Source organism: Poecilia reticulata, chromosome 10, assembly GCF_904066995.2.
Source record: "Poecilia reticulata chromosome 10, P_reticulata-male-v2, whole genome shotgun sequence".
Classification (NCBI taxonomy): Eukaryota; Metazoa; Chordata; class Actinopteri; order Cyprinodontiformes; family Poeciliidae; genus Poecilia; species Poecilia reticulata.
In genome coordinates, this window is record NC_088839.1 from 33,761,774 (window position 1) to 33,777,764 (window position 15,991).

Genomic DNA, 15,991 nt, shown 5'->3' on the forward strand with positions numbered 1-15,991 from the left:
ATCAGAAGCATGAAGGAATGAAAAGTAGGCAGAGCAGGACAGAAACCAGCAGGCCGAACAAAACCTTAGCAATCACCCTTTCATTAAGGGAGAAGACTAAAAACGGGCCGACTGGGAGTGAATCCAGCGACACAACGGAGGCGGGACTGAAACTGGGCCAGAAGACGGAGGCGACTCGGGTTCAGACTCACTTTATTGCATCGTATGTGACAGAGAGTTCAGTGTTTCGCTGTTGGATCTCTGAAGGTTTTCCTGGATGAAACGAAGCTTGAAGCTTTTTCTGCTCCACTCGTGATTCGCCTCCTTAAATCTCCAGCTGCATGGCCGCCGTTTCTCCTCCCATGAGACTATAAAGCATCATAACTGCGAGACCAACATGTTGTTCTGGTGCTTCTTTACTCAAATGAAGATGAATCCATGAAGCCGTCAGCAGAAAGTAAAAGCTCTCCTTAGGTTTAATTACTCTGCAAACCTAACTTTGGTTCAGGGGATGATGGACGTGACTCGTTTCTAATCACACTAGGTTAGCGATGGATCCAAGCATTGCACTGCATAATCACAGCCAATTAATCAAACTTGTACACCAATCTGGATGCATTATTAAACAAAACTGAATTTAAGAAAACATGAAAACTTGAAACTATAAATACTTGATAACGATCAGAACCAAACTGTTCATTTGAACGGACCGGGCCGGACCACTGGTATCATTTAGCATGTAGAGGCTACCTGATCAGAGGGAGCTCTTCCTCCAGTGATGGACTAAAACTCCCTTTATTCTGCTGCCAGATTGATGGAACTGCCTCACCAGCTCTACTAATGAGCCAACATTGGAGTCGGGGGAAGCAGAGGGACATCTAAAGCTTCCAGGACTCTTCAGGGCCGCTGTCCTGCACTGCTCTGGAACCGTTCTGGATCAGTTCTCACCGTCGAGACTCCACCTTCCTGCACTCAGGCTCCGGGGCAAAGCAACCAGCCTGAGGCAAAACGCATCCTGTCAAAACTGGAACCCACTAAACTGCTGAAGGTTTGCTGCACTTCAGCAGGAGTCTACGGGAAACCTTACTGCAACACAACAAGAGCAACACAATCGGCTCCTAAAGTCATCCAGAAAACCAAAGACTTGCCCAAAGCTCTTCCTATCGGTGACGTGGTGGTGGATGGAATCAGCTGCTTCTGTGATGCAAAGAGGACGAAGGGAATCTGCTTCCCGTAGGACGTTTCTGATGCTGCAGCAAAAATCCTCTCAAAGGAATATTGAGGCTCTAAATGTAGCTAATTATCCTGCCAAACAAATGTCTGAAATTCATAAAAATGACTTTAGTCATCTTCTAAGCACAACTGGACATCTAAAAATGAAGATGTTTATCACACTGAAGACCATCGGACGTCTTTAACAAACGGCTTTAAAAAGCTTCTTCTGCCAGCCAGTTGTTGGAAACCACAAGATCTTCTGGAAACATGATGATCTCTACGAACCAGGCAGTCTGGCTAAAGCAAGCTGGAACAAAGCTTCTCACTGCAAACCTACTGAAAATGATCAAATACAGTGTGAGACCACAGATCCAGAAGTACAAAGACCTGATCAGGAAAGAACCGTCTGAATGCCAGGAGCTCACTGTTCCAGAACAACCCGATAAAATGTCACCAGTTGGAGATGAAGTTGCCGGTTCTCTTCCTCCAGTTTCTCCCTCGTCTCCTTCAACACCTACTGAAGCCAAAGCAGCTCATCTTCCCCTGACCTGCCATGCATCACTTCTCTACTGAGAACCCAAACAGCAGAACTTCATCAGAACCACCTCCACTCTGCATACCTGAACTCTGAGGAACCAGATGTTTGATGCGACGCAGGAGAATTCCTGTCTGAATTACAGGAAATGAACAGAAAATAAAGGCAGTGATTTAAATTTAAAGCTCAAATTGATCCTCTGCAGTAAACTCACTGTGAAGAATCACGAACACAGAGTCTCTCAAACTGGATCTGCTGAGTGTTGGATAACGATGACGAAGCACCTGGACTCATTGAATCAGCAACTCCTAATAATGTGAGGAAATAAAATACTGGGTTATTAGGTAAAACCAGGTAAAGATAAAAAGCTGTTGCTGTGCTTTGGTTCCACTCAACATGCTGGGAGGAACATACTGTGGAGCTGCTCACCATCAGGCTGGGAATATTCTTAATGTCTCTGTCGACGTCGTTCTGTGATCATTTCTCTGTTCAATCTGCTGAATCCTGAAGCCTTTATTACAAAACATTTTCATGGAAAATTCAGCAGGAACTTTAAATCTCTGTGCTGTAAGCCAGGAGATGAGCTGGTAGATCATTCTCAACATACATTTCAGATACCGTTGGTTCCATTGAAGTGAAGATTGTGTGGAAGGAAGAAATCTCTGGAGAAATGCTCCACTGGCAAGAAGTGACTGAAGCCTTGGAGAAGGCTGAATGTAAATGGTGTAAAACTTAACTTCATATATATTATGAAACCAAACGTTCTTTGGTTAAATCATAACCAAAAACATCAACGTCGCCTGTATCTTGTTTACCAGCGTTGACAGGTTCACCAACCTTACTTTGACTGAGCCGCTGGGCTCCAAGGGGCTGCAGCCGACCTGAAACCGTCTCCACTGACAAAATGGAAAACAATGAAAGGTTTTCTGCCGCGACGTCTTTTGTTAAAATTCTAAAAATGGTTTCAGTGATGTCATGAGGGGTGAACATTATCCAAGTCAACTAAACGCCAAACCCAGAACCAACAATATGCAGAAAACGACAGAATTTCAACAAGTCGACCATGAAAACTAGAAGAAATGATAAATTATCGTCTCGTCTTCCTGACTGTCCTTCATGGATCTGATCTGAACAACAACCTGGTTAAATCAGAACCAGCATCACTGAAAACAACCGCGTTCACCTGGTTTCCATGGTTACAGTGCTGAGACTGGCCTAGTCAAAGTGTTCAATGGCATCCACATAAACAGACTGGCTCTGGTTCTGTTGGACCTCAGCTGAGGTCCAACTGCTGGCGTTCTGACTAAAACCAGGAAGTTAGAGCAGCTCAGAGGATTCACTTTAAAACACTGCTGGTAGTTTGGAAATCACGGAGCGGATCCGCTCCGGTTCAGAACCAGAGCCGGTGGACCAAGCCTTTTCTGCCTGAAAACTTTATTTAGGATCCAAGATGGAGGCACGGCTTCAGATGTCGGTCCTTCACATTGGTGCGTTGTCCGTGTGAGGCCCCTGCTTGTTTGAGGTCAAAGGTCACGCTCCATCACGCTGATCGCGCCTCCCCAGTGCTGTAAATGGAGCCTCTGAGGGGTCGTGACCTCCATGTAAAGCTCAGGAGGTGACGGAGGCGGGGGCACCGCCGGCGCAGCGGGTAATTACAGCCCAGCCTCCTCCACCGCTTTGACACTCTGAGGCAATTTATTGCCCCGCTCGGGCAACTTGGCCGCCCATCTAATTGCAATATTAGCGTGTAATAACAGTGAAGCGGCGGCGATCCGTCAGCGCCGCGATCTGCTGCCTCGGCAGGATTTCAGCCATTAGCCGGCAAACGGAGCGACTGAGGAGCATCGGCTCACATTTATATTCACACACAGCGGCTGCAGCAGCGCCAGCAGTTAAACCTGAGGCAGCCTGCAGGTGGCGCTGCCTGCAGGTGGCGCTGCCTCCAGGGGGCGCTGCCTCCAGGGGGCGCTGCCTCCAGGTGGCGCTGCCTGCAGGTGGCGCTGCCTCCAGGGGGCGCTGCCTCCAGGTGGCGCTGCCTGCAGGTGGCGCTGCCTCCAGGGGGCGCTGCCTCCAGGTGGCGCTGCCTCCAGGTGGCGCTGCCTCCAGGGGGCGCTGCCTCCAGGTGGCGCTGCCTCCAGGGGGCGCTGCCTCCAGGTGGCGCTGCCTCCAGGGGGCGCTGCCTCCAGGGGGCGCTGCCTCCAGGTGGCGCTGCCTCCAGGGGGCGCTGCCTCCAGGTGGCGCTGCCTCCAGGGGGCGCTGCCTCCAGGGGGCGCTGCCTCCAGGGGGCGCTGCCTCCAGGGGGCGCTGCCTCCAGGTGGCGCTGCCTCCAGGGGGCGCTGCCTCCAGGGGGCGCTGCCTCCAGGGGGCGCTGCCTCCAGGTGGCGCTGCCTGCAGGTGGCGCTGCCTGCAGGTGGCGCTGCACCATGTTAGGTGATGGAGAGAAAATTGAAACTGGAGTTCAGAAACAGACGATGTTTGATTCACTCCAGTCCGGCTTTACGGCAGCCGCATCATTTGCATGATGGGTCACTGAAAAGCGCCATGCTGCCCCTCCGACCCCCCACCCACCTACGCAGGGGGGCAGAGGGGAGGGAAAGGGGGGCAAACCTGCAATAAATCCCTTCATTTGTTAACGAGCTCTAAAACGCAACAAAACCAGCAGAACCGTAAATCAGCAGAGAACCAACAAACACCCAGTGGAGGGAGGGAGAGGGTGTGTGTGTGTGTGTGTGTGTCTAGGTGTGTGTGTGTGTGTGTGTGTCTAGGTGTGTATGTGTGTGTGTGTGTGTGTCTAGGTGTGTATGTGTGTGTGTGTGTGTGTGTGTGTGTGTGTGTCTAGGTGTGTGTGTGTGTGTGTGTGTGTGTGTGTGTGTGTGTGTGTGTGTGTGTGTGTGTGTGTGTGTGTGTGTGTGTGTGTGTGTGTGTGTGTCTAGGTGTGTGTGTGTGTGTCTAGGTGTGTGTGTGTGTGTGTGTGTCTAGGTGTGTGTGTGTGTGTGTGTGTGTGTGTGTGTGTGTGTGTGTGTGTGTGTGTGTGTGTCTAGGTGTGTATGTGTGTGTGTGTGTGTGTCTAGGTTGTCGGTTCCTGTGCCAGAATCGCAGGTCTTACATGCAGAGAAATTGAAGGAACAAACAAGTTTGGACAGGAAACACTGAGACCAGGTTCTGGTTCTGGTTCTGGTTCTGGTTGGATCGGGCCTGGCTGTAGGAAGCAGAGATTCAGCTTCAGCTGGTCCATCCGAGGTAGGACAGAACCGGTCCAATCAGACCAGAACACCGACTTATTTGTGCACCGGAACAGAACCGAAGGTCCAAACCAAAGGAACCAGAACCTCAGTGATCCGATGAAAAATGGACTCGGAACCAGCAGAACACAGAAAAACAAATCAACAACATTTCTAACCCAACACCAGAACCTCCAGAACCAGAACCAGCAGTCCGCAGAGTCCCCAGTTTGTGCTCTTATTGTGAAAGGCTGTGTGAGCCGAGTCGTGTGATGAAACATCGAGAGGCGACAGAAAAACACATCAGACACACCAGAGGTGAGAGGTCGCGCTGCGCCGCGTGTGTGTGTGTGTGTGTGTGTGTGTGTGTGTGTGTGTGTGTGTCTGGCAGGTTGGGACTTGCAGCTCTGCTGGATGAAGCGTCTCACCTGGCCACAGACCAACCCCCCCCCCCCACCCCCCCACTGAGGCGACTCAGCCAATCACAGACGGACGCCGTGTCCAAGGACGGAGCGAGGACAAGTTCTGCTGCTGCTGCCTGGATTGGAGGAACTGAGCTGGAGGCTCCTGGTTCTGGTTCTGGTTCTGGTTCTGGTTCTGGTGCAGAGTCAGCGGCTCATCAGAACCAGCAGCTGTGATGAAGGAGAAGCGGCGGCGGCGGCCTCGACTTGCCGCCGCTTTGATCGTGTTTTCGCCGCTTCCTGGTGTTGATGAAACGGTTCGCAGGAAGTGGGAGGTGAGAAACAAGCGAGGCGCCAGGAAGCAGGAACCGCGCCAGCTGCGCCGTGCTTTAATTAGGCCGCGGCTCAGACTGATGCTGCAGCAACACATGCTGTTCACGGACCGGAACCGGGTCCGGTACCGACCAACAGAACCAGAACCATGAGCCCAGACTACTGACCAGAGACAGGAAGCTGAACCCATCAGAGCGAGGTCATGTGAGGTCAGGTGAGGTCGTGTGAGGTCATGTGAGGTCAGGTGAGGTCATGTGAGGTCAGGTGGGGTCAGGTGAGGTCAGGCGAGGTCATGTGAGGTCAGGTGAGGTCAGGTGAGGTCATGTGAGGTCAGGTGAGGTCATGTGAGGTCAGGCGAGGTCATGTGAGGTCAGGTGAGGTCAGGTGAGGTCATGTGAGGTCAGGTGAGGTCATGTGAGGTCAGGCGAGGTCATGTGAGGTCAGGCGAGGTCATGTGAGGTCAGGTGAGGTCAGGTGAGGTCATGTGAGGTCATGTGAGGTCAGGTGAGGTCAGGTGAGGTCATGTGAGGTCAGGTGAGGTCAGGTGAGGTCATGTGAGGTCAGGTGAGGTCAGGTGGGGTCAGGTGAGGTCAGGCGAGGTCATGTGAGGTCATGTGAGGTCATGTGAGGTCAGGTGAGGTCATGTGAGGTCAGGCGAGGTCATGTGAGGTCAGGTGAGGTCATGTGAGGTCATGTGAGGTCATGTGAGGTCAGGTGTGTTCTGTGTTCCTACCTGTCGATGATGACCGGGTCCGAAGGCGTTTCGTTCCGGTTCCCGCAGCTCTTCTTGTCGCAGCACCGACTATGGAAGGAACAGAACCGTTAGAATGGACCAGAGTCTTCAGAACCACCTGGAAGCAGATCGGATCTGGTTCTGGTTCTGGTTCTGTCGACTCTTCGGCCCAATCTGATCTCATGTCTGCAGCATCGTCTTCATCTCAGGAGGTCAGAGGTCCAACCCGAACCGGCCCGACTCATTGTGGCAAAGTTCTGACAGCAGAACCCGACCTCTTCAAGCCAAGATCCAGAACCGGGCCTGGAAGAGTCCGGCTCTGGTTCTTAACCATGTCGGCAGAACCGATCAGTCAGAACCAGAACAAAACCCATTCAGGCGGTTCTGGAGCCTGAACCGGGCTGAGCCCAGAACCAACCCAGACGGGCCGAGCTCCTGGTTGGTTCTGACCCAAACACATTTCAGCAGTCTTAATAAATGACATTAAGTGGCTAGCGGTTAGCCGCTAACGCCTCCACATGCAACCAGAACTCTGAGGAGCGCTGGGTTTCTGTGTGGGCGCTGCAGAGCCGGGTGGAGCTCCGTGTTGGCCTCCCGCAGGACATTTGGACTTTTAAAGTGAAGATCAGAACCGGAACCGGAACGGGTTTTAAACTAATGATGCAAAAACAGTTTCTGTTCCTAAAAATCCAGTTAAAATATTTAAGGATAATTTTATGACAATGAAACAAATTTGTATCCAAACAGATTCTATTAAAAATGATTTATTTAAATATCAAATGAAAACATGAAAATAAAGTTTACATGAACATCCATGAAGGTCTGACATCAGAAGATTTGGAGAAAACTGTACATGTTTAAATTGTAAAATTATCAAAGTGATTTGATTGAAGTCTGTTTGCTTTATTAGCAAAGAAAATGAAAAGTGAAAGAATCCGAACCGGATCCGCTTTGGCTCCTTTTGATTCGACCTTTAATTTCGTTTTCAGGATTATTAAAATGTTTGTGCAGGAGGTCTTTCAGTCAGACGGAGAACCGGCAGCATTTCTGATCCTGGATCAGAACAAATGCATTTCAAAGTTCAGATGTCAACGATCCTGAGTTTGTTCCCATAATCCTTCACGAGAAGCTGCCTGACAGTCAAAGCGCAGGGAGAATTGCGAGCTGCTATTATGAATGTTTTCACAGTAAAACGAAATGAAACGGATCCGGATCAGACCATCCGAGTCGTTCCCGTTTCAGCCTCAGAGGAAACATTCCCAGATTTGTTCCGATGAATTTCCTGGAATTTATCCATCATTACTAACATGAAGTCAACATCAGATCTAATCTTCGACAAGCTTCTTCTTCTCTTACGGCGCTGGGCAGCATTAGCATAACTTCCGGTAATTCTTAAAAATTAATCACGCTGCATCTGACCCGTGACGTCCAATTACACTCCAGCATGGGCCCCATGCGGTCCTGAATCAAATTGCCATTTGACAAACAAGCGTCAAATCGAGGCTCCGAATGCCAAATGAGACGCTTTATGAATCATTTATCACGCTGTTTGATCTCTAAGTAGAGAAAAATCAAAACCCGCTCAGTGTTTGTGTCTGTGCGGCTGTTGCCACAATAATTTATTCCCCAGCTACGAGGAACCATTAGTGAAAGTTCCAGGAGACCAATTAGCATTGGAAACCCAGTGGTGCTGCTGTGGTGACGAGCTCCTCCAACCCGCCAAAGAAGTGTTATAAACAAGCCGGACCCCAGGAGCCTCTGCTGGGGCCCCTCCGGGGACCGGGGCGCCCTCCCGGGGGCCGGGGCCCCCTCCAAACACCAAAACAAACCTTGGCTGAGCGTCCAGCGTGCCGCCCTAATGACGCTTCCCCCGGCCCCGGGCGGCCGACACCGGCCGGCTAATGACTGAGAGGAGCAACACACACACACCATGAGGTGTGTGTGTGTGTGTGTGTGTGTGTGTGTGTGTGTGTGTGTGTGTGTGTGTGTGTGTTGGAGGTGAAATAAAACACATTGCTGCTGCTGTCACTCTGCTGGCTGCAGCTGCTACACAGAGCGACGCTCAGCTGCACTTCAGACCCCCAGAGAACATCCGGGTTGTGATGTCACATCCTGTGAAACCTGGGGCGCCCTGAGGCCGCGACGCTCTGATCACAGCGCCAGAATCCACCGAGCAGGACGGAACCTGAGCGGTTCTGGAGGAACCGGGCCTTGTTCTGCTGGCTGGAGCCTTTCGCTCCAAATCAAACGGCTTCATGTGAAAAGCTGCAGGAACGATCATGTAGAAATGATTTCCTTTTCTGCAGAGGTTCTCAAATCTGCGCTGAATCTCAGCAGAACTTTCATGGTTCTGATCGATCCAACAGAATGCTTGGGATGACGAGGCCTTGAATTATTGATCAGCTGCATGAATTTCCTGGCATTTATATCAGATTTTCTCTTTGCTCCATCTGACAATAATTCCAATTAGGAGCATTAATGAATCATTAAGCTGCTGCAGCTGCAGCTCAGGATCGATGCAGCGATTAAAACCACGACTTCTCCCACCGCAGGTCCGGTCCAGATGTTCTGCAGCTCTATTGTCAGCGGCCGGGACGTCCTGACCCGGCGGGTGAATCAGAATCAGATCAACTTTATCGGTCCAGGCGCGGATCAGGACGTGAAACATGGCGGCTCACCGAAACTACGAGCTCAGGAGGAGAGCGAGGAAACTAACAAGTCATTTGTATGAACGGATTAATCGGGTTTTAAATTCCCTACAGTGCAGCAGTTCTCCGAGTCTTTTACCGGACCGGTACCGGACCGGACCGGTTTGCCTGTGTGTAACGTTTCCCCTGATTACAAATCCCACCAGTACAAGTTGTAACTTATTCTCAGCTCTGATGAGACGGTTACCATGGAGACTAATTTAAGCGAGAAGTTCAGTTTCAGTCATTACTAACAGCAAACTCAACTCAACACTAACTTTCTGCAACCATGTTGAACATTTACACATTTTGGCTCCGACTTCCCCAGATATGAAGATGTTTCTATTCATTTTAAGTATTTTAAATGCTATTAATAGCTGTTTTCTAACTGTTCTATTTCCCCCCTGACTTTTAAGATTTTCTATTTAAATTCAGTTATTATTTTGTTATTTTATTATATTATTATTACAAACACCAAAAACGTGTTTATTATCAATTCCACAGGCCGCCATCATGTTATCGAACTACCTGCTAGCTTACCGTAGCTTCCCCTCCTGCCCTCCCTGCCAGCATGAAGCGAAATATAATATTCAATATACTTTTTTGTGAAATTATGAGAGCCTTGGTCCCCCTATATGTGCCTCAGTCTGTACGTCAGACGGCCGCTCTTCGCCGCACAGGAGTTCAAACTAAACACAGTTTTTCTGTTCAAACTGCGACATTGCTCAAATTTACACGCCTCGTTTTACTTTTACCCGCATTTGGCCAGTGGTGGGTGCTAATTTACACCCCGGGCTATGGGCTGCACAGCTAAGCTAACAGGGCTAGGGGCTGCACAGCTAAGCTAACAGGGCTAGGGGCTGCACAGCTAAGCTAACAGGGCTAGGGGCTGCACAGCTAAGCTAACAGGGCTATGGGCTGCACAGCTAAGCTAACAGGGCTATGGGCTGCACAGCTAAGCTAACAGGGCTATGGGCTGCACAGCTAAGCTAAAAGGGCTATGGGCTGCTAAGCTAAGCTAACAGGGCTATGGGCTGCACAGCTAAGCTAACAGGGCTATGGGCTGCTAAGCTAACAGGGCTATGGGCTGCACAGCTAAGCTAACAGGGCTATGGGCTGCACAGCTAAGCTAACAGGGCTATGGGCTGCTAAGCTAACAGGGCTATGGGCTGCACAGCTAAGCTAACAGGGCTATGGGCTGCACAGCTAAGCTAACAGGGCTATGGGCTGCTAAGCTAACAGGGCTATGGGCTGCACAGCTAAGCTAACAGGGCTATGGGCTGCACAGCTAAGCTAACAGGGCTATGGGCTGCACAGCTAAGCTAACAGGGCTATGGGCTGCTAAGCTAACAGGGCTATGGGCTGCACAGCTAAGCTAACAGGGCTAGGGGCTGCACAGCTAAGCTAACAGGGCTATGGGCTGCACAGCTAAGCTAACAGGGCTATGGGCTGCTAAGCTAACAGGGCTATGGGCTGCACAGCTAAGCTAACAGGGCTATGGGCTGCACAGCTAAGCTAACAGCACCAGTTCTTACCTGCACATGATCTCGTGGGTGAGGAGGACGCGGCACATCTCGGGGTTCTTGTCTTGACCTTCATACAGGATCGGCTGCAGAGACACAAGCGGGAGACGCAGGTCACTTCTGACAGGAAGAACATTTCTCTAACACGGCTGTTTGATTCAAACCACTTTAATCTGGGAATAAACCAGTTTACTGGGACAGAAAAGAGTCCCGACTCAACAGCTGTCCAGGCCAGATGTCCCACCCGGTCCTTAGGGGACAGAGTCCTGTCCTGCAGGGTTTAGATTTCCCCCCAGCAAAGCTCCATGATTGCATCACTTCCTGAACCGCAGAGTCTGTCCCCTGAGGACTCGTCCCCTGAGGACTCGTCCCCTTTAGGACTCGTCTCCTTTAAGACTCGTCTCCTTTAAGACTTGTCTCCTTTAGGACTCGTCCCCTTTAGGACTCGTCCCCATAAACATTTTGCTCTGGAGCCAAATGCTGCGTAGTGTTTTGCTCAGAGGCTGAAATCAAACCTACAACCTTCTGGTTCTCTGCCCACAGAACCAGAACCACGACTCTTATCAGCTGATCAGGACGGACACCCCGGCCTTCCCTCATCCTTCCCAGAATTCCCTGTCAGAGTTAAGATTGGGAACCTGTGTGTGAGTGAGTTCTCCTCCTCTGGCCTCCCACTACCTCATCCACCATTGGAAACAAACCTCACACACACACACACACACACAGTCGTACGCTACTATCCAACAGGGGACATTCCATTGACTTCCATTCATTTCTACAGCCTAACCCTAACCCTTTTCCTAACCCTAACCAAAAGTCAATTCACACCTTAGTCCTAACTGCAACCCCTGACCCTAAAACAGGGTCATTTCCAAGAGGGGACCTACAAAATGTCCCCTCTTCAACGGTGAGTCCCCTGTTGGTCAGTGTAAAATGACACGCATGTCCCCTGTTGGATAGTTACACATGAACACACGCGCACACACACACACACACACACACCCCCACACACACACACACACACACACGTCCCTGGGGGACGATACATTTAGCTTAACGACTAGTTGAGCGTTATTGATCCTGCTCTGTTGCTCTGGACCGGAGCGGACGGCATGTGGCCGCATCAGGAGTTGCGTTGGTGGAAACACCTTGATGCTCCTTAGCAGCTTCATCGTAATGTCTGCCACTGGCGGCGCTGATAGTTAGCTTATCAGAAGCTATGCTAGTCTAAAATAGCATCTCAAGGCTAAACATGTAGCAGCTAAGGCTAATGTCAGCATTTACATTCATCACTAAAAGAAAGTGTGGACAAGATGGTCCAGAACGTCTCACTGAGATGGTGACCAATTCTGGACCTGGGAGGTTCTGATGGTCCATGTGAACCCGGACTCTGGGTCCGAGCAGCACCGAGTGTCTTTAGAGAGTTTGGATCATTGGGGTCATGTTCAGGTCTGTATTTCACATTTCTGCTTTATTTCATGGTGAAAACAATCTGACTTTTCTGCCAGTAAGGAGAAAATTTGAGGAACGTCGACCAATGGGGGGTCTTCTCCAGGAGGCTGGGGTGGGAGCAAAGTGTGTGTTTGTCACTGTGGGGTGTGTGTGTGTCACTGTGGGGTGTGTGTGTGTCAGGATTCTTGTCTCCAGCATGTCGTCACGGTGCCAAATTAGTGATTATTGATCGGCTGGAGCAGCTCAGCTCATCGATCCGTGACATGCAGAGAGAGCAGAAAGGGCGGTGTTGGAGTGTGTGTTGGTTGTGACGGAGTGTGTGTTGGTTGTGTTGGAGTGTGTGTTGGTTGGGACGGAGTGTGTGTTGGTTTTCATGGAGTGTGTGTTGGTTTTCATGGAGTGTGTGTTGGTTTTCACGGAGTGTGTGTTGGTTGGGACGGAGTGTGTGTTGGTTGGGACGGAGTGTGTGTTGGTTGGGACGGAGTGTGTGTTGGTTGTGACGGAGTGTGTGTTGGTTTTCATGGAGTGTGTGTTGGTTGTGACGGAGTGTGTGTTGGTTGTGACGGAGTGTGTGTTGGTTGTGATGGAGTGTGTGTTGGTTTTCATGGAGTGTGTGTTGGTTTTCATGGAGTGTGTGTTGGTTGTGACGGAGTGTGTGTTGGTTGTGACGGAGTGTGTGTTGGTTTTCATGGAGTGTGTGTTGGTTGTGACGGAGTGTGTGTTGGTTGTGACGGAGTGTGTGTTGGTTGTGATGGAGTGTGTGTTGGTTGTGACGGAGTGTGTGTTGGTTGTGACGGAGTGTGTGTTGGTTGTGACGGAGTGTGTGTTGGTTGTGACGGAGTGTGTGTTTTGGTTGTGACGGAGTGTGTGTTGGTTGTGACGGAGTGTGTGTTGGTTGTGACGGAGTGTGTGTTGGTTTTCATGGAGTGTGTGTTGGTTGTGACGGAGTGTGTGTTGGTTTTCATGGAGTGTGTGTTGGTTTTCATGGAGTGTGTGTTGGTTTTCATGGAGTGTGTGTTGGTTGTGACGGAGTGTGTGTTGGTTGTGACGGAGTGTGTGTTGGTTGTGATGGAGTGTGTGTTGGTTGTGACGGAGTGTGTGTTGGTTGTGTTGGAGTGTGTGTTGGTTGTGACGGAGTGTGTGTTGGTTGTGACGGAGTGTGTGTTGGTTGTGACGGAGTGTGTGTTGGTTGTGACGGAGTGTGTGTTGGTTGTGACGGAGTGTGTGTTGGTTGTGACGGAGTGTGTGTTGGTTGTGACGGAGTGTGTGTTGGTTGTGACGGAGTGTGTGTTGGTTGTGACGGAGTGTGTGTTGGTTGTGACGGAGTGTGTGTTGGTTGTGACGGAGTGTGTGTTGGTTGGGACGGAGTGTGTGTTGGTTGTGACGGAGTGTGTGTTGGTTGTGACGGAGTGTGTGTTGGTTGTGACGGAGTGTGTGTTGGTTGTGACGGAGTGTGTGTTGGTTGTGACGGAGTGTGTGTTGGTTGTGACGGAGTGTGTGTTGGTTTTCATGGAGTGTGTGTTGGTTGTGACGGAGTGTGTGTTGGTTTTCATGGAGTGTGTGTTGGTTTTCATGGAGTGTGTGTTGGTTGTGACGGAGTGTGTGTTGGTTTTGATGGAGTGTGTGTTGGTTGTGACGGAGTGTGTGTTGGTTTTCATGGAGTGTGTGTTGGTTGTGACGGAGTGTGTGTTGGTTGTGACGGAGTGTGTGTTGGTTGTGATGGAGTGTGTGTTGGTTGTGTTGGAGTGTGTGTTGGTCGTGACGGAGTGTGTGTTGGTTGTGACGGAGTGTGTGTTGGTCGTGACGGAGTGTGTGTTGGTCGTGACGGAGTGTGTGTTGGTTGTGACGGAGTGTGTGTTGGTTGTGACGTAGTGTGTGTTGGTTGTGACGGAGTGTGTGTTGGTTGTGATGGAGTGTGTGTTGGTTGTGTTGGAGTGTGTGTTGGTCGTGACGGAGTGTGTGTTGGTTGTGACGTAGTGTGTGTTGGTTGTGATGGAGTGTGTGTTGGTTGTGTTGGAGTGTGTGTTGGTTGTGACGGAGTGTGTGTTGGTCGTGACGGAGTGTGTGTTGGTTGTGACGGAGTGTGTGTTGGTTGTGACGGAGTGTGTGTTGGTCGTGACGGAGTGTGTGTTGGTTGTGACGGAGTGTGTGTTGGTTGTGACGGAGTGTGTGTTGGTTGTGACGGAGTGTGTGTTGGTTCCCGCCCCCACGGCCAATCAGCCAATCAACAGCTGACTTGAAGTGGCGCCGGCCAATGGGACAACGGCTCTTTGGTTCTGTTGGGCCTGAATAGAAAAATCGAGTTTCAAACTAGACATTTTTTCCTCGGTTCCTAAAAACTTTTATTCAGTTACTTTTATAAGGTTTTTTCACTTGTATGTGTGAATTTGAGGACGTGGATTTCTGTGTTTCTGGGTATTTTAGTCCCTGTCTGCGCGTCTTGGCCTTCATTGATCCCAGTTTCACTCATTCCATTGATTATCGCTTGTATCTCTACTCATCTGTGTCGGATCCTGGTTCAGTTTCCCATCTGTGTTTGACTCCAGTGCTGCCTGGACTTTTGTCCTCTTTGTTGATCTTCATTAAATCATCAAACTCAGTTGCTGCCTCTACTTTCTGCTTTTAGGTTCAAACCTTTGAAACTGCAAATCATGACAGAAATATTATTTTCTGCCAAAATGGAGATTCTTGACCGAATGAAGAACCAGGACTAATAAACCACGAAGGCTTCAGAACCAGTTCAGACTTTATGTTTCAACACAACATTTTCCATCTGCTACGTTTGGAGGCAACATTAATAAATAGCAAACTGTCGATATTACTACTAAAAGCACTTAGTTCTAATATGGAAACGTGGCACTTTGTAATGTCTTTTATTTTGTAATAGATTTATTTGTACTAATTTATTTTATTTAAAACAAAAGCGTTAAACAAAAATGTTATTGTTTCATTTTCACAAATCTGTCATGATGCGTCTGTAGAGGGGTGAAAACAATAATAAATAAAACAATAAGTAAGAAAATGGGCACGCCAACATAATTTTTACTTTTGTATCTTTAATTTATCATTGTACTAAATTCTTTAGTGTTATTTTAGTTAGTCCTATGCAATTCCGCACACAAACGCTAGAGGCGCCGCCGCGTTGGTGGAATAGAGAAGATTGAGCAGAAGAAGAAGAAAACTTTGTTCGATGCTAAAGGAAGCTCGACGGTTCTCATCTTTTCTATATCACAGGTCAGTAAAATGCATTTTGATGCTTATAAACTGGTTTCCTTTAACAGTTGAACACGTTATTATACCAAGAGTCAACTAGTGAGTCACGTTATGCAGTTTGTGGTTAGTGTTGTGTAGAAACGACATGTTTTTGGAGGCTACCTAATGCTAATGCTAGCTGAGAAATAGCTGAAAACTACTGAATTCACATGGAACTCGTTGTATTCTGAACTTTTCTGAACAGTTCTCACACAAAAGACATTATTTTGGTCTCTATTTTTAAAATTTAGATTTATTTGTGGGTTATTACAAAAACCAGCTGAACAATATTATGGCATTCAGTGGCTGCTTATGTGAAGCTTAGTAAAGAAACTAAACATTGAAGGACAATTGCACCTTTTTCAGTTTTGTGTAATTTTTGTGTGAGATGAGTGCTATTAGTTACTCAGTGATACGTAAATTATCTGATACCTGAAGTATTGCATAAGAAGTATGTGGAGTATGTTCAATAATAATAAATGTTCCTGTTCAGCCATCCCAGGTTGAGGGCAACACGTCATTTGACCCAAAGGCAGAAACAGTGAATATGAATTATTCAATGAAAAATGATAAACATGAAGTTAAAAGCAGAGATCACAGGAAGCAGCAAGAGGCTAAATACGGGCGACAGGAGAGGAAGAAACACAAACCATGGAATTG

The 15,991-nt window shown here is 49.0% G+C and overlaps 1 protein-coding gene across 4 annotated transcripts in view; it reads right to left on the bottom strand.

The window, feature by feature from the left end:
- The window catches only part of LOC103471770 (transcription factor COE3-like), a 115,576-nt gene that overhangs the window by 71,965 nt on the left and 27,620 nt on the right, over positions 1-15,991 (bottom strand). For all 4 annotated transcript variants that reach the window (XM_081611998.1, XM_081611996.1, XM_081611997.1 and 1 more), the window contains exons 5-6: positions 10,640-10,713; positions 6,418-6,486 (exon numbers count right to left, since the gene is read on the bottom strand). In XM_081611998.1, coding sequence (XP_081468124.1) covers positions 6,418-6,486; positions 10,640-10,713 — 143 coding nt within the window. The remainder of the gene's footprint in view (positions 1-6,417; positions 6,487-10,639; positions 10,714-15,991) is intronic.